Source organism: Paramisgurnus dabryanus, chromosome 3 (assembly GCF_030506205.2).
Source record: "Paramisgurnus dabryanus chromosome 3, PD_genome_1.1, whole genome shotgun sequence".
Taxonomy (NCBI): Eukaryota; Metazoa; Chordata; class Actinopteri; order Cypriniformes; family Cobitidae; genus Paramisgurnus; species Paramisgurnus dabryanus.
Window position 1 is genome coordinate 6,366,961 of NC_133339.1, and position 27,319 is coordinate 6,394,279.

At 38.6% G+C, this 27,319-nt stretch overlaps 3 protein-coding genes and 1 long non-coding RNA gene across 4 annotated transcripts in view; 2 read left to right on the forward strand and 2 right to left on the reverse strand.

The window, feature by feature from the left end:
• Positions 1-27,319, reverse strand: part of LOC135733866 (butyrophilin subfamily 2 member A1-like) — a 172,468-nt gene that overhangs the window by 40,152 nt on the left and 104,997 nt on the right. The gene's annotated exons all lie outside the window — the stretch shown is intronic.
• LOC141281901 (uncharacterized) lies at positions 483-2,112 on the forward strand. The gene has a single exon (XM_073813789.1). It carries the CDS (start codon positions 763-765, stop codon positions 1,864-1,866), a length of 1,104 nt encoding a protein of 367 aa, XP_073669890.1. The 5' UTR covers positions 483-762; the 3' UTR covers positions 1,867-2,112.
• LOC135733865 (myelin-oligodendrocyte glycoprotein-like) lies at positions 7,782-8,626 on the reverse strand. Its single transcript, XM_065252642.2, has 2 exons — positions 8,426-8,626; positions 7,782-8,179 (listed from the first exon to the last, which is right to left on the reverse strand). The coding sequence occupies exons 1-2, from the start codon at positions 8,481-8,483 to the stop codon at positions 7,782-7,784; spliced, it is 456 nt and encodes a 151-aa protein (XP_065108714.2). The 5' UTR covers positions 8,484-8,626.
• On the forward strand, positions 21,412-24,082 carry LOC135734210 (uncharacterized). The gene is made up of 5 exons (XR_010527205.2): positions 21,412-21,683; positions 23,180-23,236; positions 23,381-23,442; positions 23,724-23,785; positions 23,945-24,082. It is a non-coding gene; the product is annotated as an uncharacterized lncRNA (long non-coding RNA).

Here is a 27,319-nt window from a genome sequence, read left to right on the forward strand (position 1 = left end):
CAGAATCTCATGGCATGTGGTTAACCAGATGCGCAACTCAGTTAACACAGCCCAAAGGGCAGCAAAAAACAGCTTAGGTGCTGCAAGGATTGACATATGCCAATCAACACAGATGCAGAACTGACAGTGCAGAGCAAAACTAACAGAAATACAATGTATATGAGAATCAAAAAGCTCAAGTGAGATTGAAGACAAGAAGATCATTCTGTATAGTAATGCTATACAATGTAATATACAGTCACATTAATTTACTATGACAAATAGACAAGTGGCAAGAGAGAGAGACGCAAGAGAGAGAGAGACGCAAGAGAGTGGCAACACTGTTGTCGGAGCTCCGTCGAGATCATCATCTAAATCCTATTTTTCTATCTTGTTCCTATCTATATAATATAACTCACTAGTTCATCTTAGGAATACCTTACCGTGACGATTATTCAACAGTATCAGTAACTGAAACGATTTATCGCTGGTAAACACCCAGCATTAGCATATAGCCCGCTAGCGTAAACAAACGGGGAAACGCTGCTACGTGCATTGGAGCTCCGTCGAGTTCATCATCTAAATCCTATTTTCTTACTATCTCGTTCCTATCTATATAATATAACGTACAAATTTATCTTAGGAATACTTTACCGTGACGATTATTGAACAGTATTAATAAGTAAAATGATCTATCACTAGTAAACACCTAGTGTTAGCATATAGCCCGCTAGCACTCGCTCACTGTCTGTTTACTGTAAATCTGCCTTCCTTTTCGATCTAATGGCGGACACATCCGATGTATGTTTTTCAGACCTTTCCTCACCAGAGCGGGAAGCTGTGGAGGAGTTGCTGCCCGGCATTCGCACCAGGCGGTACAGCGTGCCCCACATCACCCTGGCTCCAGGCACCCGGAGACGACCAAGGCATGCAACAAGCGAGCACCCATCTCGATGCAGCTTCACGGACCGCGTTCGGGCGAACGGAGACGCTATCGCACAGCATGAAAACGGTAAGACTCCGCTTGTCATAGTAACCTGCACTACTTGCCACATGTACAGTTTAGCTTCTTCCGTCAGCACAGAGGTGTTTACATGTGTTAAATGTATTGAAGTAGTAAGGCTAACGGAGAAGGTTGCAGAACTAGAAGCGCACATCCGAACGCTCGTTGAGGACAGTAAAACCGCTAATGTTAATGTTACAAACACTGTTTCGGGTGCGCCTACGGTAACGCGTAGTACACATAGCTCGGTTTCGGCAACTGAGTTAACACGGCCGACTAACTGGGTGACTATCAGGCGGCGTAGTCATATTCGATGCCCATCGAAGTCCCCCCTAGTAATTTCTAACAGATTCGACATCCTAAGCAATACACCGGCTGAGACATCTGTTAAAGGTGCCCTTGTTATTGGAGACTCGATACTTAAGAACGTGAACATTGAGGCACCAGCCACCATAGTTGACTGTATACCGGGAGCCAGATCGTCAGACATTAGATCCAAACTTAAAATGCTGGCCAATGCTAAGCGTAAGTTTTCAAAAATTGTTATTCATGCCGGCGCAAATGACACCAGACTCCGCCAGTCGGAGATCACCAAAGATACTATTAAAGAGGTGTGTGAAATTGCAAAAACAATGTCAGATAATGTAATATGCTCTGGTCCCCTCCCCGCCTACCGGGGTGATGAAACTTATAGCAGATTATTGTCTCTTCACCACTGGATGTCAAAATGGTGCCCTCAGCATAACGTAGGGTTTATAGACAATTGGAAGCACTTCAGGGGGAGACCTGACCTGCTAAAGAGAGATGGCCTTCATCCGTCATCGGAAGGAAATGCTATACTCTCTAGAAATCTGACCAATACTCTTAATTCTAATACAGTCTGACTACCCAGGGCCCAGGTCAGGAAACAGATAGATCGGCCTACCCGTCCATCTGTTAGCTGCTCTGACATGTCAAGATCACATATATCGCAGAACTTAGAGTCTATCTTACCAGAGTATCAACACATTTCAACTGTGTGCGTTCCTCGAACAAACGAATACAGAGCACCGTTTACCTCGTCTCGTACAAATCTTACTAACATAAAATTAGAAAACAATACGTTTACAGATGAACCTCGAATGTTAAAATTCGGCCTTCCTAACATTAGATCGCTTACCAATAAGGAACCCATTGTCAATGAAATAATTACTGACCAAAACTTAGATGCACTCTCTTTAACAGAAACCTGGCTTAAAGCAGACGATTACATTAGTTTAAACGAATCCACCCCACAAGACTACTATTACAAACATGAACCGCGATTAAAGGGGAGAGGGGGTGGTCTAGCTACAATATACAACAAAATTTTTAAAGTTAACCAAAAATCTGAACTAAAATTTAATTCATTTGAAATAATGCTATTAAATATGGAAATAACTGATCGTAACCATAAACAGCTCTCTTTTGTCCTTGCTACAATCTATAGACCTCCGGGCCATCATGCAAATTTTCTTAAAGAAATATCAAATTTCCTGTCTGACCTCGTAGTCACTGTAGATAAAGCTCTTATCGTTGGTGACTTTAATATACACGTAGATAACCCAACAGATACATTAGTATTAGCGTTTATGGATATTCTAAATTCTCTCGATATTAGACAAAACGTGACAGGGCCCACGCATACTCGTAGGCACACATTAGACTTAATTCTGTCACTCGGGCTCAATATTAATGAAATCGAGATATCACCTCAAAGCGATGCAGTTTCAGACCATTGCCTTGTCTCATACACGGTACTTCTAGATAGGATCACTCGATCCACAATATGCTACCGACTAGCCAGAACAATAATTTCAACCACTAAAGATAACTTTATTAGCACTCTTCCAGACCTGTCCCAAATGAAACATGTAGCAGATAATCCTGAAGATCTAGATATTGTAATAGAAAACCTGAACAGTATTTGTTCTAACACATTGGATGCCGTAGCTCCAATTCGAAAAAAGAGAATCAAAGAAAAAACGCCAGCTCCATGGTACGACCATCATACCGCATCCCTTAAAAAGGCTGCTAGAAAAATGGAAAGAAACTATAGAAGCACAAAGTTAGAGGTATGGTGTGCAGCATGGAAAGAGAGTGTTAAACACTACAGACAGGCTATAAAAATTGCCAGATCTACGTATCTCAGCAATCTTATTAAAGAAAATCATAATAACCCTCGCTTCCTCTTTAGCACAGTTGTGAAACTGACTAGAAATAAAGAACAAACAGAACCCACTAATAAACTCCCACACAATAGTAACGACTTCATGAACTTCTTTACTAAGAAAATTATGATTATTAGGTAAAACATTGTAGGTACCCAAGCAGCCACCACTCTACCCAGTAATATATTTAACGCTAGCTTACCATACGAACATCTTGAGTCATTTAAACCTACTACAATAGAAGAGCTATCTAAATTAGTAGCGTCATCCAAATCATAATCCTGTATATTGGACCCTGTTCCCACAAAATTACTCAAAGAGGTATTCCCTGTAGTGTCTAACCCAGTACTAAATGTATTTAACTCATCACTAGAATTAGGCTATGTTCCAACAGCTTTCAAACTAGCAGTTATTAGACCGCTCATTAAAAAACCAAACCTTGACCAGGGAGATCTAAATAACTTTAGACCAATCTCAAATCTCCCTTTTCTTTCCAAAATATTAGAAAAAGTAGTGGCAAGCCAGCTACGTACATTCTTAGCAAATAATAGTACATATGAAAAGTTCCAATCAGGATTCAGGCCCCACCATAGCACAGAGACAGCGCTGCTTAGAGTTACAAATGACCTTCTCCTAACATCCGATCGTGGCGAAATATCACTCCTTATATTATTAGACCTTAGTGCAGCCTTTGACACAATAGATCACACAATCTTACTTAATAGGCTAGAAAACTATGTTGGCATCAGTGGTCAAGCGCTAGCCTGGTTCAGATCGTATCTAACCAATCGCTATCACTTTGTTTATGTGAATGAGGAGGAGTCACATCACTCCCTGGTTAAATACGGCGTACCGCAGGGATCAGTTTTAGGTCCTATCCTGTTCTCGTTATATATGTTACCTCTGGGAGATATTATTAGGAATCATAACATACAGTTTCACTGCTACGCAGATGACACACAGCTTTACATCTCCTCATATCCTAGCGAAACACACAATTTTTCTAAGCTATCAGACTGCATCAGTGATATAAGTGACTGGATGGCACATAACTTTCTTATGCTAAACTCCAATAAGACAGAGATACTTGTAATCGAACCGAATCGCTACAAATATAATATGACAGACTACAAGTTGCCCATAGATGGCTGCACTGTGGTGCCAACCTCCACGGTTAAGAATTTAGGTGTGATGTTCGACAGAAATTTATCCTTCGACAGCCATATCTCCAATGTCTGCCGCACAGCATTCTTCCACCTTAGAAATATCTCAAAAATACGCCATATGTTGTCTGCATCAGATGCAGAGAAGCTTATCCACCCTTTTATGACCTCTAGAATAGACTATTGTAACTCGTTACTTGGAGGATGCCATGCAAATCAGGTAAACAAGCTACAGCTGGTTCAAAACGCTTCTGCGAGAGTTCTTGCTCGATCTAAGAAGTATGACCGCATAAGCCCAATTCTGGCATCTTTACACTGGCTACCAGTTAAATATCGTATACAGTTTAAAATATTACTAATCACCTACAAAGCCTTAAATGGCCTAGCACCCTCATATCTTAGAGAATTATTATCAGAATACAATCCATCACGTGCATTGCGGTCACAAAATTCTGGCCTCTTAATAATCCCTAAAATATCAAAAGTGTCTAAAGTTGGCAGATCCTTTTCCTACTTAGCCCCTAAGCTATGGAATGATTTACCAACCAACGTCCGAAAATCAGAGACAGTAGATAACTTTAAATCTAGACTTAAAACTTTTCTCTTTAACAAGGCATTCGCATAGTTTGTTTAGCAATAGTACTTATCTCCCAATAGCTAGCTTGTACAACCTAATAAATAAATAAATTAATGAATAAACTAAAACCTTTTTTTCGTCAACATTCCAAAACATGGTAAATGTCATTAATACTCTTTAGTAATATGCTGAAACTTTGAATTGGTTGTCGATTGAGTCTTAATTGCCAAATATGGTCGGTTTGCAATTTTGGCCTTTTTCCCATGGCCTTAAAATAGTATGTCATACAGAACCGTTTGCCACTGTACGTTAGTATTAACGACGGCAGTGGGGCCTCTGGCCTTAGTCAAACGAGTTCTGTTTCTGTTTCTAAAATCATCAACTATATGTAATACACTTATTTCCCAATAGCTAGCTTGTACAACCTAATAAATAAATAAATTAATGAATAAACTAAAACCTTTTTTTTTTCGTCAACATTCCAAAACATGGTAAATGTCATTAATACTCTTTAGTAATATGCTGAAACTTTGCATTGGTTGTCGATTGAGTCTTAATTGCCAAATATGGTCGGTTTGCAATTTTTGGCCTTTTCCCTGGCCTTAAATAGTATGTCATACAGAACCGCTTGCCACTGTACGTTAGTATTAACGACGGCAGTGGGGCCTCTGGCCTTAGTCAAACGAGTTCTGTTTCTAAAATCATCAACTATATGTAATACACTTAACCAGCAATAGTTAGCCTGCCCGGAACCGAGCTGACTAAAATCCACATTACTGTGTGACACTTGCTTTTTATGTGAACGGCCCCTACGCTAATAAGATTTTGTTTCTCTCTCCCTGTCTCGTCCTCGATCACGAGGACAATAAGACAAACAGATCCAGTTCCGGTAAATGTGAAAGTCGGCACACCTCTGATCTACTGGCTGTTCTTCAACGTGATGTCCAGCTGATGCCTGACCAAAGACCACCGGCAGAACCCGCTTAATCTCCGCTTAATCTCCTTCCGTTTCAATGTGTATATATATATATATCTCCCAAGGGTTTTTTCCTCCTAGGACTTTTTTTTTACTTCCCCAGCTAAAATTCCGGGGTTTTTTTTTTTCTCCTAGGGGGTTTTTCAACCCGGGGAGGCAGCCTTTTTGGGCTTAACTTCTATACGTTACATTAGTAATACGTTTGCTTATAATGTTGATTTATAGCTGCAGCAAATTTAGCTGCTTGTGCTATCGTGTATTATGTTATGCTATCTGTCGATTTTCTGTGCTTTTCACTACATCTATTATGTAAAGCTGCTTTGATACAATTACCAAATTGTGAAAAGCGCTATATAAATAAAATTGAATTGAATTGAACGTCACAGGCACGGTCAACTTTGGAGTGGTATTTCTAAGAAAGAGAACAGAATATCAAAAATCTGTTCAGTCATTTCTGTGCGGATTGCTCCAAACATTATACGAGCAGTACCTGGCATAAAATAAACAAAATTTGTAAAAAGAGTAGCGAAAAAATCATCTACCATATGCTTTACAATAACACATGAACAGAATGTTGGAAAATGACAAACGAGGTATCGTTGCAATCGGCATAAACCAGTGAATACAATTTCACAAAGAAATTAATATCAGACAAAGTATTCAGAAGTTATAAGCAGTTCCATAAGAACTGTTATAGTTTATAACCCCTAGGTGGCGCTGTACTCTGACTTCCAAGGTACCTTCAAGACATCATGCTGAATCTCCCTACTGATTTTTGCACGGATATGTCCAATAGTTCAAAAGATATAACAATTTATGACAAATTTCAAAATGTCGGACAGATGTGTGTGGTCAAACCCGGCATAATACACATCGACAGATGCGGCATCAGTTAAGCAATCCATGGACATCAAGATCATAATTTTCTGACAAACAGTTCAGAAGTTATGGGCAAAAATAGCCTATTTTCATATCTCGTGACCCATAGGTGGCGCTGTCACCAAATTTGGCATGAACCCCAAGTTCATGGTCCACATGAAGTGTACCAAATTTCATTTCAATTGATCAAAGAATGACCGAGCTACAGCTTCAGAACCATTTTTGCGTCAACCTCGTTAAGTTTGCGCATTTATTACTTTTGAACAAAGATAAATATAAAAATTCTGTTTGGTCATTTCTGTGCGGCTCACTCCAAAGATCACCTGTGCCAAAATTCATAACAATTGAAACTAATTTGAAGGAGGAGCAGCGAATAAACGGAATACTGTACATTTCAAAATGGCCGCTACTGTAATGGGTGGAGTTTTACTGTAAGGCATTAAAAACAATAAGCATGAGGAGAGCAATCACGTGTACTAAATAGAATTTTCATAGATCAAGCGGATCAGCAGTTATAACCATTTGAACATTGAATATTTGCACTGCTGGTGGCGCTATAGAGTTAGTTGTAGAGACCCCATTTTTGGTCACTTGACTTTTCAGGACCACCTCTACAACTGTGCCAAATTTCATAATTTTCCTATGTACGGTTCATAGGGCTGCCATAGAAACCAATGGCTAAGAAGAAGAAGAAGAAGAAGCAGAATAATAATAATAATAATACTAACAATTACAATTGGTGTCACAGCACCTTCGGTGCTTGACCCCTAATAATACTAACAATTACAATAGGTGTCTCAGCACCTTCGGTGCTTGACCCCTAATGATACTAACAAGTACAATAGGTGTCTCAGCACCTTCGGTGCTTGACCCCTAATTACAATAGGTGTCTCAGCACCTTCGGTGCTTGACCCCTAATAATAATAATAATAATAATAATGCTAAAAATTACAATAGGTGTCTCAGCACCTTCGGTGCTTGACCCCTAATAATACTAACAATTCCAATAGGTGTCTCAGCACCTTCGGTGCTTGACCCCTAATAAAACATGAGTTTGCTCACCTTCAACTCTGAGATCAACAGTAATGTCATCACTCCAAGATTTATACTCAATAAAACACTTATAAGCTCCTTCATCAGAGACTTTAACTCTTGAGAGTTTGAGTGATGTGTTTCCTTTCTTTAGTTCATCTTTAAACACTTCAGTTCTTCCTCTGTACGACTGAAGCTGATTTATGTTTTTGTCTTCATGATCTTCATAGAGATGAACTATTGAGTCTTTGAGATCAAGTCTAAACCACTCGACTCTCATGTTTACAGCACTGATGTTGGGTTTGAGAGAACAGGGCAGAATCACATCTTCACCGGCTATAGCGAGTAGAGGAGCTGCAGGTTCAACAACAGCAAACTGATCTGTTAAGAGACAGAAAACAGGTCTGAAATCTGCTGTCAGAGAGGTGTTGTGTGGTTTCATCATGTTAACATTAAAGAAACCATTCATGAAAAATAAATGAAAAGTCATTGTTTGTAACAATGGGCTTGTAAACATTCTTCTATTATCAGCTTTAATTGTCTACTTTCACACAGTTTTAACCACAAAAAGTTATAGTTATAATTATATATAATTATAAATTATAGTTATAATGTGTGAATATTTACCTGCTGTTGAATCTGTGATTCCAATAATAATCATCAGAGTCACACAAATGAACTCCATCACTCCAAAACACAGCTTCTCAAAAACATGACAAAATAAAAAATGTTTTTAGACACAAACACATTTACATAAACAAAAACAAACAAATTTGTTCACAATCGTCTACAGCGTCTTAATAAATTCTGATCATGAGAGTTTGTGGGATCAAGCAGAAACTTGTTTAATTTAACTTGTTATACCTGAAGTGCTTGCACGGCTCCTCCCATCATTCTGATAAACAGAAATCTAAATTGATTTTCTCTCTGTGTGTGGACTGACATCTTTAAGCTTTCAGGGTTTATATTGTTTAACATGAATTTGTGGTGTTTTAGGTTTGGGATGGTCATATTCTTGTTTCATGGGTCAATATTTGCTATGACATAAACTAAGCTATCTAAATTTGTAGGTTTTGCAGTTATAAAACCTTGTAAAAGAAATATTGATTCCCTTACAAATAATAAAATACAGGTTTTACTGTATTTGTCAAATAATTCACATGAACATACAAATAGCCTACTCTCTCCCCCAACAACATACATTTTGCCCTGACAGTAAATAAAATCTTATTTGGCTATAAAACGGAGAAACAACAAAACTTAAAACAAGCTGAATCTCATACAAAACCACTTTATTTTGATGGTCCCCCTATAGATAGTTAGTTGAAATTTAACTGATAGCGTACAGACTATCTACTTACTCTCATCAGTATAGTATTTGTAGATTGTCTATTACATGTTCTGTGACAATCATTAAACTGTCTGTAATATGTAAACGGCTAATAAACATTTTGTCAGGAAACTGTTAGTAATGTGCTGTCAATTAAAGATGAACATGTTCAACAGCGTATTAGCAGACAGGCAACAAATCCTCAATAACTTTTCAGTAATTCAAGTACAGCGAAGTAAAAGATTTTTTGTCAGTATTTAGTTATTAACCAATGTATCAACAGACTTTCAGTAAGCATTCAGTTGACTATAAGTAGCAACTCATCATATTTTAAATTAACTTTAGGCATACTAACCAATGTATCAAAAGACTTTCAGTAAGCATCCAGTTGACTTTAAGTAGCAACTCAGCATTAATTCATATTAACTTTAGGCATATTAGGCTGCTAAAACTCCATATTTTGCAAGTATTTTCAGAAATGCGGTACTTACTGTTTGTTACATATAAATTACCTTTCAGTAGAGAGTCATTTTACTTTGAGGTAAATTTGTCTTTTCATCTCTGGCCACATTAGACCCATCAAAATGAAGTGAAAATCTTAGGGATGCTCTTGAATGACTCTTACATCAGACAACATGGCTACTAGTCAGCAGATTTTCAGCAGACTGTCAATAGACAATAAACATCATCACTACTAAATATCTGTTATAAGACAAAAAACAGCAAAACAGAACAAGATGCTGAACGAGGAAAATATGCAGACTCATTTGTTTGTCCAGTCAACTCCTTTTAATTACCTTGTCAAAAAGGACAACATCCAATGAAAGGGTGATGTGTGTACATCTGTAAATCAAAAGATTTGAGAATACTCATGTGGACTCTCTTGAAATTAACAGGTTAGAGAGAGGATCAAACATGGAAACAAAAAAGTTTTAAGTCTGCCTAGAATGACAAAAAGGGTTTGTAAGAATATGTTCCCTTCTGTTCAAACAATGTTATTAATACTAACTGTTAATAATGATATCTACTTTTTAGACATACTCATAGCGAACAGCGAACATAGCTAAGAAGCTTTTTAACAGATCACTTATTTAGACAAAAAGGCAAAAGTGAACCTTTCGCTTTCATTGATAGGACCTTTCTTTGAACATCTATATTGTGTTCTTTGAACTTTTGTGCAAACTCAGCTAGTTTTCCTGGAGTGAAGGTGATGCTATTAAATTGTGCTCTGTCAGCAAAATACAGTTCTGCAATGGGAGCAAGCTGGGCAACTGCATTCCGAGACACACCTTCTTCTCGGAATGCTTTTGTCATGGTTGCTCCACGTTTGTCAGCTTCAAAAGCCTTTTATAACGCCTTATGACATCACAAACATTGTTGGCTGAAAAACAGACAACACAAACAAAATTAATTAACTCACTGACAGAGATACCTCTTTCCAAACAGTGGCGGGTGGTGCTAAAAAAATTTTTGGGGGGGCCCTACAAACTTGAAATTAAACTTTTACTATGGTAATGCAGGTCTGTAGCCGTTTATCCGGTGATAACTATCATTACTGCATCATGTTAATTTTCTTAATTTTGCGAAAAGCACAACATTCTCTTTTTATTGGGAGTGGACAGGAAAAAACTAATCAGCAGAGTAATTTAAGTCTCTTTGCGGAGTGATTGAAAAATAAAGAGTTTGCGGCGCCCACGCCGCAGTCGACCCCAGAGTGTTAAAGATCTGATTTTATAAACTCTCAGTAAGCTGTTGGATGGATGTAATTTAGTGTGTGCTGAGCACACGATGCATCTATTCCCATTGTGTTTTAACAGTTATGAACTTAACTTTCCATTGCGGAGCGAGGATTCCCATGTGAGAATGCTTCTAGAGCATCAATGCTGCACCCAGGAAGCACAGGATTGCGCACTCAATATGATTAGGCGCATCAATTCTGCACCCGGAATGTGCATAAAAGGTCCGGTTAAGTGCATAATTTCCAAAATAACTATCTGCACACTAAAGCTTTTTTACTGTGACTTTTTGCGCAATTAAGGAAAATATTGTCGTGGAATTTTAGCCGCATCAAATAATACTCACTAAGAGTGAAAGTCAAGGATCACACAGACACACTGTCGACAGAATTTTCTTTGTCTGAATTTAATATATTCTGCAGAATAGGCTCTCACCCCCGTGGTGCTAGAAGTTTAAAAACCTAAGAGCCACGTTTACAAGGTTGAGCACATATTTATAGTGAGATATTGAAAAACACAGTCATCCCATCTCCGCCCATGATACAAAGATTTCATCATAGTTCCAGCGTCACTTAGAAAATAAACCTTCAATTTATCAATGACTAAGAAACATATCAGTTGAAGCACATCTTGTCAAATAGAAGAAATTATTTTGTTCTCAGTGAAACTCTACCGTTTACTGAGTTTTTCCACTTGTTCATCATTTGTTACTTATGTCATTCACTAGCCCCCCTTTATCTTATCTGGTAGGACTTTGCATAATGTTCTAGTCTTTGGACATTTTACTACTGAACAGATGGAAAGAACAGAAATCTTTCACTAGAACAGAAGAACAGGATTTTCCATTTAACAATTATAAGTTCATAAATTATAATTAAAAATAAAAATAAAAAATCTTCTACTACACTCCTCCCTTTTTATGATTTATTCATAACTTCATGACTCTCATCGTTACATAGGGTCTTTTGAATTGTACTGAAGATGTTGAGCACAGTTAGAGTTGGGGTCTTGCGCCCTTGATGATTCCTTTGGATTTGTGGTGAAGAAGTTGAGCACAGTTATAGTTGGGGTCGTGTGCCCTTGATGATTCCTTTGGATTTGTGGTGAAGAGGTTGAGCACAGTTAGAGTTGGGGTCGTGCGCCCTTGATGATTAATTCCCTGTGTAGATTCGGGTATGGTACCACCACACCACGCAGTCGGTTAGTCGTCCTCCCTTTGGATCACCCCTTGGATTCCAGCACCAACCCTTTGGCAATGGGCAGCGTGCACCCATGTGGCACGCTCTGCGATCTTTACGGCGATATGAGTTGTCAGCAGAACCTGATAGGGCCCATCCCACGATCTGGCTTTCCAGGATTTCCTCCTGAGGTTCTTTACCACCACGTAATCCCCTGGTTTGATGTTGTGTAACGGTTCTTCTACTGGACGGGGTAGGGCTGCTTTAACCTGCTTTGGAGATATTTTGAAATACAGAGGACATAGAAATACAATACTGCAACATGTCATTTTCATTTTGAAGAGTATCGCCTGTCGCCCTGTGTGGTTCCCACCCCATATGTGGGGGTCTTCTAAAAAGTGTTTCAAAAGGGGACAATTTTGTTCGGTCTCTGACCCTCATTCTCATGTACATGAGTACCAGTGGTAAGCACTGAACCCAATTCAATTTTGTTTCTTCACACATTTTGCTTAGTTTTGCCTTGATGGTGCCATTCTCTTTTTCCACTGCAGCTCCACTATGTGGGTGGTAGACGCAGTGATTGGTCAAATTGATTTGCAAAAATTTACCCACATCTTTCACCACCTGAGCAGTGAAGTGTGCTCCATTATCACTGGAAATTTTGTTTGGGATTCCCCATCTGGGAATAATATCTTTCGACAACATTTTTGTCACCCCAGCACTATCTGCATGTTTGGTGGGCGTGGCTTCAGTTCCACTTCGAAAACATGTTTGTCATCACCAAACAATAACGTTTACCTTCTGCTGGTGTCAATTCAATGTAATCCATCATTACATGTGTGAATGGTCCCTCAGGAATGGGATGCCCCACAGGTGCAGTTTTTACCCCTCTTGCAACATTATTACCCAGACATATATGACAGTTTTCACAGTGTCCCTGTGCTACAGGAGAAAAACCCTTTGTGAACCAATTTTGTGCCATGGCTGTCAGCATTCCTCCTTTGGACACGTGGTCTAAACCATGTGTCAACCTAGCAAAATGGGAATAAAAGTGTTTAGGTAAACAAGGTTTTTGATTTGGACCCATCCAAATCCCTTCAGGAGTCTTGGTAGCTCCACATGATTTCCATACACTGTAAAAAAAATCTGTAGAAATTACAATGTTATTGCAGCTGGGTTGCCGGTAATTTACCGTAGATTTAAATTTATGTTATTTACTGGCAAGAGTTTTTTCAAAGTTAAATACATTTTAAATATTAACAAGTCTTTATCTTTACAGAATAAAACTATACAATAACAGCCTCATGCAAAGCATTCTGGGAACCAGAAATCATCATCAACCTTTTTTCTGTTTTTTGCTTCAGATTTTGTTTTCCAGAATGTTTTGCTTGATGCTGTTTTTTTAGTTTTACTCTGTAAAGACAAAGACTTGTAAATGTTAAATGTTCATTTAACTTTGAACAAAATGTTACCAGTAAATAACATAAATTTAAATCTACGGTAAATTACTGGCAACCCAGCTGCAATTTCTACGGATTTTTTTTACAGTGTAGAGTTATTTCTGTTGGGAGAGAAAATGTTTTGCATGCTTATTAGTGACTCCTGTGCTGTTTCAGCTTCCTTTTCCTGGGAAATCTGTGTAAGAGAAAAATCTACGTTAGTAGTCATGAGAAAATATTGTTTTGCCGCTGCGTCCGCGCGTGCATTGCCTCTGGATGTCACGTCCTGTTCCTTGGTGTGCGCTTTGCATTTGCACACAGCTATTTAAGAAAGGAGTAAAATTTGTTATAGGAGAGAAACTGTCAGTAAAATCAGCAGTCAATGTAAATGGTTATAGATTGATTAGTAGCAAGTTGACAAGCTTGTGTTAGTTCATGCAATTCAGCCACCTTTGCAGATTTGTGAGGTGGTAAGCATCCGGATTTCACTACTTCAAAGTCAGACACAACTGCCCACCCCATCCTATTTATGCCTCTGTCATCTCTGGAAGAGGAACCATCCACATAATATGTGAGGGTGCATTTAGGTATGGGTGTGTCAGCAAGGTTAGGCCTTGGTGTACATACTTCCCGTAGGGCAGACAAACAACAATATGGTGTACCTTCATCAGGTGTAGGTAACAATGTCGCCGTGTTTAGCACTGTACATCTTTCAACTGTGACATTAGACATCTGTAACAATGCACAGAAATAACGCAGCCATCTTGCTGCAGACAAGTGAGATGTGCGCTGTTCAAGCAGTATATGAGACACAGAGTGAGGAACCAACAGACGCAGCTGTGCGTATCCCACAAACTCACTGCTGGCTTGTACAGCTTTTTTCGCCGCTGCCACTGCCCTGAGACATCCCGGTAGGCCTCTGGCCACCGCATCAAGGCGTCCTGAAAAATATGCAACTGGTCTCAACTTGTCACCATGTTCCTGCAACAAAACAGAGGTCATACAGCCATTCCTTTCATCCACTGTTTGAATAAAAGGCTTTTTTTGGATCTGGCAACCCCAAAGTGGGTGCCTGCTGTAATGTCTGTTTTAGTTCCACAAATGCCCTTTCAGCCTTCTCTGTCCATTCTACCTTCTCTGATGGTGCAAAAGGTTTCTCATAAATCATGTCATGCAATGGTTGTTGCATTTCAGAATAGTTAGCAATACAAATCCTGCAATATGATGTCATACCCAAAAATGACTTGTTTCTTTGTAATGGGCCTTGGTATATTAGCTATTGCCTCTATTCTCTTTGGAGAGAGAGGCTTACCCATTGGTGTAATTTCATATCCTAGAAAGGTTACTTTCTGGACTGAGCACTGGACTTTATTAGGGTTTACCTTATGACCTTCCTTAGCTAGATGAGTAAGCAGCCGTATGGTGTTGTCTGTGCACGATTGCTGAGTCGGTGCTGGCACCAAGAGGTCATCCACGTACTGCAATAAAGCAACATCATCATCCAACACAAGTTTCTGTAATGAACAATGCAACGCAGAGTTTGTAAATAGTGCGGCTCTTGCTGTACCCCTTAAATGTAAAATCAAACCAAAACTGGCTATCAGAATAGACAGGAATTCTGAAGAATGCACTTGAAATATCCACTACAGAAAACCACTGGCCGTCAGCTGGTATCTGTGAGAGAATTGTGTAAGGGTTTGGCACGTGAGGTGCCTTTGCTTGTACTGCAGCATTTCCTGCTTGCAGATCTTGAACAAACCTCCACTCTGTGGGCTGACCTGCATCCCTGAACTTTTGTACAGGAAAAATGGGTGTTCTCACAGGTGATTGTGGGCAGGGAATAATTATCCCTTTTTCCAATAAGGCCTGAAATACTGGCCTTATCCCCTCAAGCGCCTCCCTTTTCAGAGGATATTGGGGTTTACATGGTCTATAATCACTATTTGGGGTGATAGTTACTGGTTCACACCCTTTAATCAAACCCACATCATACTTGTCTTTAGCCCACAGGTAATCAGGTACATTGTCAAGAACTTTTTGCGGTAATTCAATACTAGCACACGTCATGTGTACTGACAAACTGTTTTGTGAGTTGAAATCTGGAGAAACAGCTTTCTGTATTACAACTCTCTCTCAGCCATGAAAAAGCAGCATAATCTCTTCTGTGTGCTGATAAGTGCTCTGAGAACTGTACGCTATCTGCCAATGGTTCCCAATCAACAGTCTCGCTGCAGGCCTTTGCAAATTCACCTGCTTTTTCTAACGGCTGACTAGTATTTTTTGCAATGGAGATGTGGGGTACTGAATTGTCAACATCAAAAATTTGTTCCTGCTTTCCTGTCAACTGAACGAGTGCCACACACCATGAGTTATTCCAGCATATATGGGTTACAGTCAAAACCCTCTGTCTTTACAGAAAACCATCTCTCTTGCCACTCTCTTTCTGTTATGTCAACAACATGAGCTTGTGCAATGCATGTTTTCAGCTGGAATGACCTCGCTGGCTTGTGCCAATCTTATCTTCCCTTCAGCATGCAACTCTTCATTCAGAAAGGCCCATTCATACACATATAACAGAGACACACACATAGACAACATTCTGGGATCCCAACAAGAAATATTCAGGCCTTGGTTGTTACATAAAATGCTAGCATTCATTTTACACATCAAATCCCTTCCCATGAGGTTTACCGGACACACATCAGATACCAGGAACATATGCATAAACTCATTACCGTCATGCATACAACAGAGTGGAGCAGTAAATTCTTCCCTCACTATATGCCCCGAAGCACTCATAGATGAGTTAAAACTGCCCACTCAAGGTGACAAATGGGAGTTCATCTTTGCGTATGACAGAGTTGGTTGCACCAGAGTCTACCATAAACAACAATGCCTGTCCCTCAACCATTATTTCTTCGAGAGGCAGTTTAGAGTATGCCTCTCGATCAACATCAAGCAAAGCAAGTTCTTCATTGCATAGAGCGTTTCTTTCCCTTTCACACACATCAGGAAAACAGAATTAGCAAGCAGATAATATGGCATTTGAACCGCAGAAAAAACAAGAGTGGACTTACCCCCTTCCGTCCGATTCTCTCCTTCCCCCTCCTGGCTTCAGTCCCCTTTTTCTTTACACCCCGCAAAGTTTCCCGCGTCCGCCTGGGATTCTGGTTGCTCTTGAAAATTTAGGAAATGAAAACATTGGTTTTTCAAGTGTTCTTTCTGTTCGCAATACCAGCAAATCTTCTCTCTCTGACTTTCTTGCCACTGCTTTCCCTCTTTTTCTCTCGTTCTTTTTGTTGCCAGTTCTCCTGGAAACGTTGTCCTTGTGAAGGGAAACTGTGCTGATTATGTCGTTGCTGGCCCCATTTGCCTATCTTGACAAAAGCTGAAGATAGTTGTTGATTTGCCTTTCTCTGCTTCTTTCGTTTTTCTTCGTCATGCAGGCGTTCAGCATGTAGAGAATGTGTAATGACCTCACTCAGCTTTCCTGATTCCCATCCGATGCAGGTTTGCTTCACCTTTGTTGAAATTTCAGGTTGAAGTTCCCCGAGGAACATTTGCTTTAGGTAGGATTCCCAGGATGTTACCTCTCCTGTGTTGATGTTTTTATCTGGACTTCCTCCTCTTCCTCTTTCAAGATGCTGTCGAGAAGGATTGGTGGGTTTAGCCCAGGTGATAGTTCTTGTGCTGGCGGTGGCGGGGGTGCAGTTGGTATTCTTGGTAATGCTTCTTGTGCGGGTGGTTGTTGGAGTCTTCTTGGAGGGGGTTGGAGATCACCGTCTAGAAGAGGTACCTTTGTATAAGAGAAATGTACCCCAGGTGGGGTACGTGCAGGTGCATATGGAGGAGGAAAAAAACAGAAAGTTAGGTTCATCATGTAATTAATCTGATGTAGGAAAACATTATGCTTAATGTTTAGCTCTGACTTAGTCTGAGTCAGTTCGTCCTTGGTCTTTATCTTACTCTGTGCTCTCATTTCTCTGCCATCCGCAATGATTTTTTCCCTTAATAAAGTGAGTGCTTTTACACTCAGTGTTCCTTTAGGAGGAAAATCATACCTTTTCTCCCAGATTTTACGCTTTCCAACACCCCCGTGCCCTTTGATTTGATCACTCGAGTATACACACCATTTTTCAGATCCATTGACTTTTACTCTCTTTCGAATTACCCTGACCCATGGTCACGAACGAAAAACGCTTACCGTATTATCTATCAGGCACGTGCAGAGGGGGGGGCGGCGGGTGCCCAAGCACCTGCCCCTTTACCCCTGGATGACCAAAGTGCCCTTTTTGTCAAGGCATTTTTTTTGTAATTAAATGCCCTTTTGTGAAGGCCTGCCCAATCTAACTATTAGTAAAATTAATAAAAAAATAATTTAGACGCAAATAAAATTAGTCACATGATGACGTATTGACCTTTCATTGGACAATCTCTTTAGGGACGATCATCACTAGCTAGCTCACAGCGCTGGCAGCGCCCACACGTGCACGACACGGTGCGCAGGACAGGGATGATCCCCCTCGAGCCGGCATTGAACCGAAGCGATATGCTTGTTATATTATTATTATTTTACAAGAACAACGTGAGGAGAGCATGCACAGCTTTTGTTTATTGCTGTCTGTGTGTATTAACATCTCTACAACGTTAGATGCAAACAGGGCTCTCAAGTCTCACGCATTCGGCGGGAGACACACGCACTTCAGCCAGTTTACACGCCAGTGACGCCACACCTTGCATTTCTCACGCTGAAAATAAAACATTCTTCCCATATAAAAACAATGGATGAGGCAAAGGCAGGGACGTTCTCTGCCGGGAGTTCATACAGGTAGCTGTCTTGAGTTTTTAGTTGTGCTCAACTTCACGCAGCAATGCAAGAACCGAAACGCACATGACATCAAAGTACCGCAAGAAATATTCGGGAAATCATACGAAGGAGTTTGATTTCAAATCGCTCTCGCGCTGTTCTAATGTCATCCACCTGTCACGCGGAGTTTGTTGGAGGAGCAAGATCCGATGAATACGGTAAAAAAACTCGTTTAATTTTGTATCATATTGAATTTACGATTCCTGGACTCGCCTTTGATAAAAGACAATGTGAGCTGATGTTGGGTAATATAGCCATACTCGTGCTAAATTATTAACTCAGTCAAAAACTCTCCAGCTTTGCAACCAGTTTTAGTTTACCTGAAAATAAAGAAAGTACTAGAGGCTTCATAAAATGAATGAAAGGAGAGATGAATGTCATTATTTTATTGCCGTGTCATTAAGGCATCAAAGTGTGCAAAAACACAACACAAACACGATTCAAAACTATAGGCTACTCTCTTTGTATACAAATTTCGAACAGGATTAGAATAGAATGTAATTATATTTTAAATATGACAACAAAAACACAAGACTGTAAACGTAATAATATCTTAATGTCACAATGCAATAATATCATATAATTTCAAAACTGCATATACTGTTGACACACACAAACACAAAATGAAATGCACTGTAAGTCGTTTTGGATGAAAGTGGCTGCCAAATGCATAAATATATAGATATAAAACTCAGTCTATATAGATTTTTCTCTCTCACTCTATTTGCAAGGAAAATAAAGGAAAACGTTAGACTTAAAATCATCTTTCTATTCTGTATTACTTTATTATTTGTTTCAGTTGTGTGCTTGCGTGTCAGCGAGCAAAGTGCCCTTTTTATTTTTTGAGCACCTGCCCCTCCAATTGTCTCTGCACGGCCCTGTTATCTATTCAGATGCCACCACAACGGTTCTTTCCAGGATTCCGTCAGCTTTGACTCCAGAAATGGTTGAGACTCTCCCTTCCCTTAGGCCTGGGTTACGGAGCCCGAGACCTCTTGTCTCAGGGGTGATCAGTCAGTCTCTCCCAAACCTTCTGGAGTCTTCAGCTTTGGAATCCGCATCCTCGTCGCCATTATTGTCGTGGAATTTTAGCCGCATCAAATAATACTCACTAAGAGTGAAAGTCAATGATCACACAGACACACTGTCGACAGAATTTTCTTTGTCTGAATTTAATATATTCTGCAGAATAGGCTCTCACCCCCGTGGTGCTAGAAGTTTAAAAACCTAAGAGCCACGTTTACAAGGTTGAGCACATATTTATAGTAAGATATTGAAAAACACAGTCATCCCATCTCCGCCCATGATACAAAGATTTCATCATAGTTCCAGCGTCACTTAGAAAATAAACCTTCAATTTATCAATGACTAAGAAACATATCAGTTGAAGCACATCTTGTCAAATAGAAGAAATTATTTTGTTCTCAGTGAAACTCTACCGTTTACTGAGTTTTTCCACTTGTTCATCATTTGTTACTTATGTCATTCACTAGCCCCCCTTTATCTTATCTGGTAGGACTTTGCATAATGTTCTAGTCTTTGGACATTTTACTATTGAACAGATGGAAAGAACAGAAATCTTTCACTAGAACAGAAGAACAGGATTTTCCATTTAACAATTATAAGTTCATAAACTATAATTAAAAATAAAAATAAAAATTTTTCCACTACAATATATTTAGCATACTTATTTGATCAAACGTGCCTATTTAATTTTCTCCTAAACACTGCCATGGTTAATAATTACTAATGTTCTTGTAACTTGTAAATCATTTTAAATTATTGTTTTTTACAATTAATTATATTACACAAAATTATATTAGATTTAGCAGAAAGCACTATACACATTTAACGTGCGTGTGTGTGTGTATGATTACCATGATTAGTTCATTACTGATAATAAACCCATTATATTCAGATTTACACATTCATAGTAAATTTATGTCATGATTTAGTTGACTTCAAGATTTTCAGCATTTTAGCAAAGCAGTAATGATAGTTATCACCTGATAAATGGCTACAGACCTGCATTACCACAGTAAAAGTTTAATTTCAAGTTTGTAGCGCCCCCCCCCCCCCCCCGCCACTGTTTGGAAAGAGGTCTCTCTCACAGTGAGTTCATTAATTTTTTTGTGTTGTCTGTTTTTCAGCCAACAATGTTCATGATGTCATAAGGCGTTATAAAAGGCTTTTGAAGCTGACAAAACGTGGAGCAACCATGACAAAAGCATTCCGAAAAGAAGGTGTGTCTCGGAATGCAGTTGCCCAGCTCGCTCGCATCGCAGAACTATATTTTGCTGACAGAGCTAGTGATGGGAAGTTCGGATCATTTTTCTGGTTTCGGATCTTTGATTCTCGTTCATCAAAATGAAAAAATCTTTTTTTGAGTCATTTCGTTCTTTTCGTTCATTTAAAATATGATTACCTATAATTTCACAAATTACCCCAAAATAACCACTTATGCAAACAAATATGACATTTCTAACAAGTTATGAGAAATAAAAATCCTTATTTCATTATTTCTTGACACAAGCTCTGAAACATACACAAGAGATAGAAATTATTAGCTTACTCCTAAGTCAGTCCTCGTGTACAAGTCATGGTAATGCAGCCAAAGCCAAAATATAAGAAACGGAACTCCATATTTATCACATTTGTACGCCTCCTCTCGTGTCTAACTTACAGATGTTAGTTGTCAACTCGTCACTGTCTTACTGACTCTCTGTGTTCGGCCAGGCTGTGCCGTATGATATACAGCACAGGACCGGAAAGAGAAATGATTAGTTCATCATTCTCTCGAGTTCGGGACGAGTTTGAGTCTTTCGTTCTTCCTGTCAGCCTCATAGAGGCTATGCTGTCAGTACCGGAAAGATAAATTATTAGTTCATTAAAGTCTTGAGATCGGGTTCGGCCGGGGTCCGAGTCCTTATGTCATGTGACCGCTGGTATATCACATTAAATACAACATTAGATTCGTATTATTGATTGCGTCTGAATGTATCCTATATTGTTTTATATTTAGTAAATTAAATACACTGTTAGATGTCGCTGTAGATTTAGCAGCACTGTACTGTAAAAATCCACAGTACTATACTGTATGTGTACATTACAGTACAGTACTGCAGTTCATAATGCATTCTGGGTAAATTTGTTTGAGCGGGAAAATTTTACAGTATATTTTGGTCTTGATGTAACCTTGCTTTAGCCATTGCTGTAATGTGCCAGGTGTACTTGCAATAATCAGTGAAAGTGCGCCAACGTCAAATCACACAGACAGAGGGAGAGCACAACTCTTGGCTGCAGCTGAAGGAGGACGATTGATTTCTGGCAGTTCGGTAAGTTTGAAAACTTAATTTTTAGTTTAAGAATGTTGTCAATAGTTTGTCACAATATTGTTTTAAACGTGCAATGAGAGAGAAAAACGGTCGCCAACAAAGTTTCAATCTCCCTCAGAAAGTAAGCTAACGTAAACGTTACACACAGATGTCTACCGCTGCTTTAACTCGCTTTACACCTTTTTAAATGAATATAGGGTTGTTTTAACTAAATTATGACGGTTTGGTGAGTTTATATTGTGTTGAAAGTGTGGTGACAATGAAACTATTTTTTAACGAAATGGACAAAGACAACCCGCCAGCGCGGTCTTGCGGTCCCAGCATAACGGTCGTTTATCTCGGCGTTTCATCCGTTCAGTTAGCGTCAGAGAAAAGTATGAAGTTCGACTGTTTGGTAAGGCTGACTCGTGGTTGTAAACAGATAGGACTTGACACGCCGTACACAGCATACTGTAGTACCGAACTCCTCCACAGAAGTGAAAACAAGAAACCTCATATTTAACTGGATACATGCATCGAACTCATCGCAGCTTTAACTTCGACCTAATATAATTCAGACCTGGGCTCATCTTAATATCAGATGAATGAAAGGGATTGCCGCGCGTATTGTTGTTGTTATTTTATTACGGTATATCAGCAAAAGCAGAGAATATCTTCTCTTAAGCGTTTTACACGCCCAGTAAGTTGTCCAATACATTTTTATGGCATATTGTTTCCACCACTTCAGATGCATTACACGCTGTATATATAAGTTTCCAAAACACATCAAATCAATGCACGAAAAGAGAATGGGCTCCGCATTTACGTACCTTTGTCTTCTCGTCTCTGTCATCTGATCCTTCATCTCTGGATGTAAAATAATCCATAATAACATCGTGTAGAAAACTGGCATCACCAGGATTGCTCCGATTTAGGCGATCATGTTTATCTTTAAAGTGAGCAGCTAGCTACTAACTTGTTAAAAAACTTTGCGTGAAATAGTGTTACACCGCAGCCGTCCGGGTAAAACATTAAAGGGACAGTCTTTTTACCTTGTCACTATAAATCGCTATTTTCTGCAGTAAACGAGACATTTTCAGAGATTTTCTGTAGACAAGATGTTATAGAATAATAATAATTTAAAAAAGACTTATTTAGATATTTATATATAATATATAATATAACAACTAATATATATATATATATATTTATTTGTTTTACAACTGACTTAACACTTACAGTAATGTTTTATTTGTTAGCATAGCATGATATTAGATTTAAACACTTAATACATTTTTAAATCAATCACTTTGTCTCTGCACAATGAACATTATCAAATATTATTAATGTTGTAAAATATATTGTTCATTGTTAGTTCATATTAGCTAAGGCATTACCAAATGTTAAGGAATAAACTCTTATAGTAAAGTGTTACTAAATTTTCTTTTACCATTTCCTTCACAATGTCTACTTATTTCTATGGCTAACAGATTTTGTAACATTTGTCTTTTTTACAGTCTTACCATTGCTTGTAAGCTGGATTGGGTAAGATGGATCATCTTTAAAGGCACCAGGCAAGTACATGATGTACAGTTACAAGTCATGTATTTTTTCGACTGCAATATTAAATGCTTTCACCACGTCACATGTAAAAGTACACAGGAATGTGCTGATCACTTTTTATTTGTAGTTTACATGAGTGTCATTGCACTTTTCAGGAGTTAAGGCAGATGTGGAGGCACAACGGGTGACACCAGACACACACCAAGCACATTGTTCGGTAAGTTTGCACTTTACCACTACAGTTTCTTTAAATACCCATGTATACACTCATTCACAATTCCCACACACAACACTGTAACACGACCATACACAACATGTACACAATTGTCTTAGTTTGCCATGTAGAAATATACAAACAGAAATATTCAGACTTTGGTTATAAGAAATTTAATTTAATAATTGTATTTATTTAGCAGAGGTGTCCCTGGACTTTATTGACAAAAGATTTTGTTTTCAGAATAAGTGTCCAAATCAGTAACAATTGTACTTTCTGTTCAGGACATTCAATCATGACAGGATCCAGGTGGATGCTGTCCATTGAGGAAAGAGTTTGTTCAGAGGTAAGTGAATCTTCTGTATTTTAATGTAATTAGGCGTGGAACAGTAGAATAAGAGCAAAAGGTTTCAGAATAGGAGTAAATTCAAGGCTGAGTTTAGTTTTTTAAGAATCTTTTTCTATCTTATATTTGTTGACTTAATGTTTATGATATTTCTAACAGGTTTCTGGATAGAATTAATTCCAAAGATGGGAAAAAGTGCACATCCAGACAAGGAGCAAGCAAATAGACAAGGAACTTGGTGCAGAGAAAAGCTGTGGCCATTAACCCCCATGTGAACAGCTTCATGCAGTCCCTGATTGAGTTCGAATGGACGACTTCAAAGTAAAGGCCACTGTGGTCTGTCTGCCACAGTTTAATTTTTAATTTATTTTTAGTGTTCAATGAAATTCAAGTAGAATATTTAAAACTATGGGCCAGTGTTCTTTTTACTAGGGGTGGGCCGATCCAATACTTTGGATCGGATATCGAGCCGATCCGGACCTTTTTTTGCTGGATCGGATATCGGAATAACGGGGCCGATCCAAATTCGATACTGTGCGTTACTCATTGTTGTTACTATCATGCTATAGAAAAGTCAGACTATTATAACCATAAACACCATATAAGCACCATAAACATTTTTACACACTATATTCAAAGTCTTCCTAATATATTTAACAGCTTTATGGGAAAAACAATTGCATATATGAAGATATTTAAGGTCACAAAAACTCTGGTTGGTCTGGTGCTCGCGGAGTTAATGCACTGGAGTAGCAGTGAATAAAACGCGTCATACACACACAAGACACACGCAAACACAATAACCTTATATATATTTATGTGTGTACACACACACACATTTCTAAATGGATCAAGAAAAATACAAGAATTGGATCGGGATCGGTATCGGTCGATACTCAGAATTTAGGAATCGAAATCGGATCGCTAATGGAAAAAGTGGATCGGCCCACCCCTACTTTTTACCACAGTGAAATGTTACCTTTTAGTCGATGATGGACTTTAAACTGAAAACTTCAAACTATGGAACAGTGTTCTATTTGCCAGAGTTAAATATGTTACAGCAGGGGTCTCCAAACTTGTTTATACTTGTTGATTTTATTTTATGTTACTTGATTATATGTTTATTATTGTTTAAAATCTTGTTTTAAATGTTTTGTTTCAATTAAATGTTTTTTTAAATAAAATTTTGATACAAACATTGCTTGGATTGCCTTTTAATTCATTATGTCATGTCAAGGATAGCATTTTTACCATATTAATAACTATAGATTTAAACCTAAATCTCTATCTATTTTATATAATATTATTGTATTAACTGTAATAAGTAATAAATAGTATTTATGGGTCAATATAGACATTACAGTAAATTACTGTAAAAATAGACTACTGTAATAAAATATTGTAAAATTACAGTACAGTACTGCTTTGTAACTATACAGTACTAGTTTGTGTACTGTAAAATGGTATTACAGTACAGTACTGTAAACCCAAAATACAGTAACTTACTGGCAACCGTGCTGCCAGTACCGTACTGTAAAAATACAGGGAAATCATTAACAGTGTACAAAATATGTGCAAAAACATTATTTGAAAAATAAAAGTTCCATCTTATTAAAGAACAAAAGACTCGACCCGACCGAACCCGAACTCGAAAGGTGAACTAATAATTTCTCTTTCCGGTACTGGTAGTGTAGCCTCCATGGGACTGACAGGAAGAACAAAAGACTCGAACCTGTCCCGAACTCGAGACTCAAGAGAAAGATGAACTAATCCTTTCTGTTTCAGATTCAGAGCCCATATGTTGCGCAATGCGCATGCGCGGTCAACACAAAATGAACGAATCACTCTCTGAGACAACTCGGTAGTCTCGAGTCATATTAAAGATTCGTTCAAAATGAACGAATCGTTCATGAACGACACACCACTAGACAGAGCACAATTTAATACTGAGTGAAGTAAACCTTATCATGGTTTTACTACAGAGAAAGTTACATTCCTGTTGAACATCCCCACAAGGCTCATTATGTGGCTCATTATTGTAATATGTATCTCAGCTGCAGTGGCGAACCGTGGGTACTTCAGCTGGGCCTTCAAAATATGCAATGAAGTGCAAATGCCTCTCCATCCATAATACTAGGCTATTCGTATTTCGTTAAATCATACAGTGAATGTGTAAAAATTCTGATCACGCAAAGTTGAATTACAGAATGGGCATTGTCTGCCTTTAAATGCAGTTTTAAAGTTTAAAATTAATTTAATCTAACTGATAAACACAAATACAGATTCTGCTGCTCTGTAATGACAGGGGCTCTGTAAATTTGCATTTAACCATCTTAAATTATGTTCTTTAATTTGTTTTTTATTTTTTGGAAATATATATTTAGCTGTAGGATACCTTGTTAATCTTTTTCATAAGGGGAAATATAGCACCCTGCGTTCTCAGTGCACCTCCTTGTGGCTTATAACTGTTGTCATAAGATATCCAGGGCTCGCAAAATCTCTAGCCCGAGCCCCGAGGTCCCGGGGCTATTGCGAATTCTTGTCGGGCTACCAAAATGTGTCTCCGCCCTGCCCATCGGGTATAGCGAGGTAAAAAATATTTGAATGTTTTCGCATTCTCTCAGATTTAGTTAGGAAATTATATTGTATGTAATTCGGTGTTGTCTGTCAGTCATTACTATCCTCACGTAACAAGTGAAACTGTCAGGAAGTAAAAGTATAATTAAACCCATTATTTTTCTCGTGTTCGCGTCATATGCACAGGCTCCTCTGCACGCGCTTCTCCCAGCTGTGCTCTTCACGCGCTTAACGTAAGTAATTTCGTTTTTACCTCAGCCCTATCAAAATAGCTACAACGTCAATCACGTTTTCCGCCATTTACCTCAACCACTCTCACCGCAGAGATTCGGGCCATTAGACTGTATTAATATTAACGGTCTATGATCTTCGTCTTTGGTGTTTTACGGCAGCTCGCATCCAGTTTGTTGCATGATTAGGACTTCATGAAGGCTTACAATGTATTGTTTTTTGCCCGCCCACTTGAAATCAAAACGTGATTGGTCGATTTGCCCGTCACTCTCCACATCAAAACACATAGCTTGGCCTTCCCTGGGATTCATGAAGTCCTAACCAATGAATGAGCCAGATAACCGGGCCTTAATAGAGACAGACGATTCTGATTGGATTAGATGTTTTCATGACATGAACCTGACAGTAAACTTAACGTTAGAACATAGATGAGAGAAAATATATTACATGTATTGTATTAAATTGAATTAAATAGAAATTTAAAAAATGTAAAAACATATTTTTATTGAATATTATTTATTTGTATTATTATAATAAAAAATCTTTTTATTAATTTTTTTAGGCCTTCTCTGAAGGCGTAGAAGGCCCTGAAGGTTCCCCACTGCTCAGCTGTCAATCACTGATTATTCAGGAGCTTTCCCGCCTCCAAACTGTCATTGTGTACAGTATATTAGATACTGGGACAAAACAATAGAAAATATGTTTTATAGGAACAGTATGTAGGAT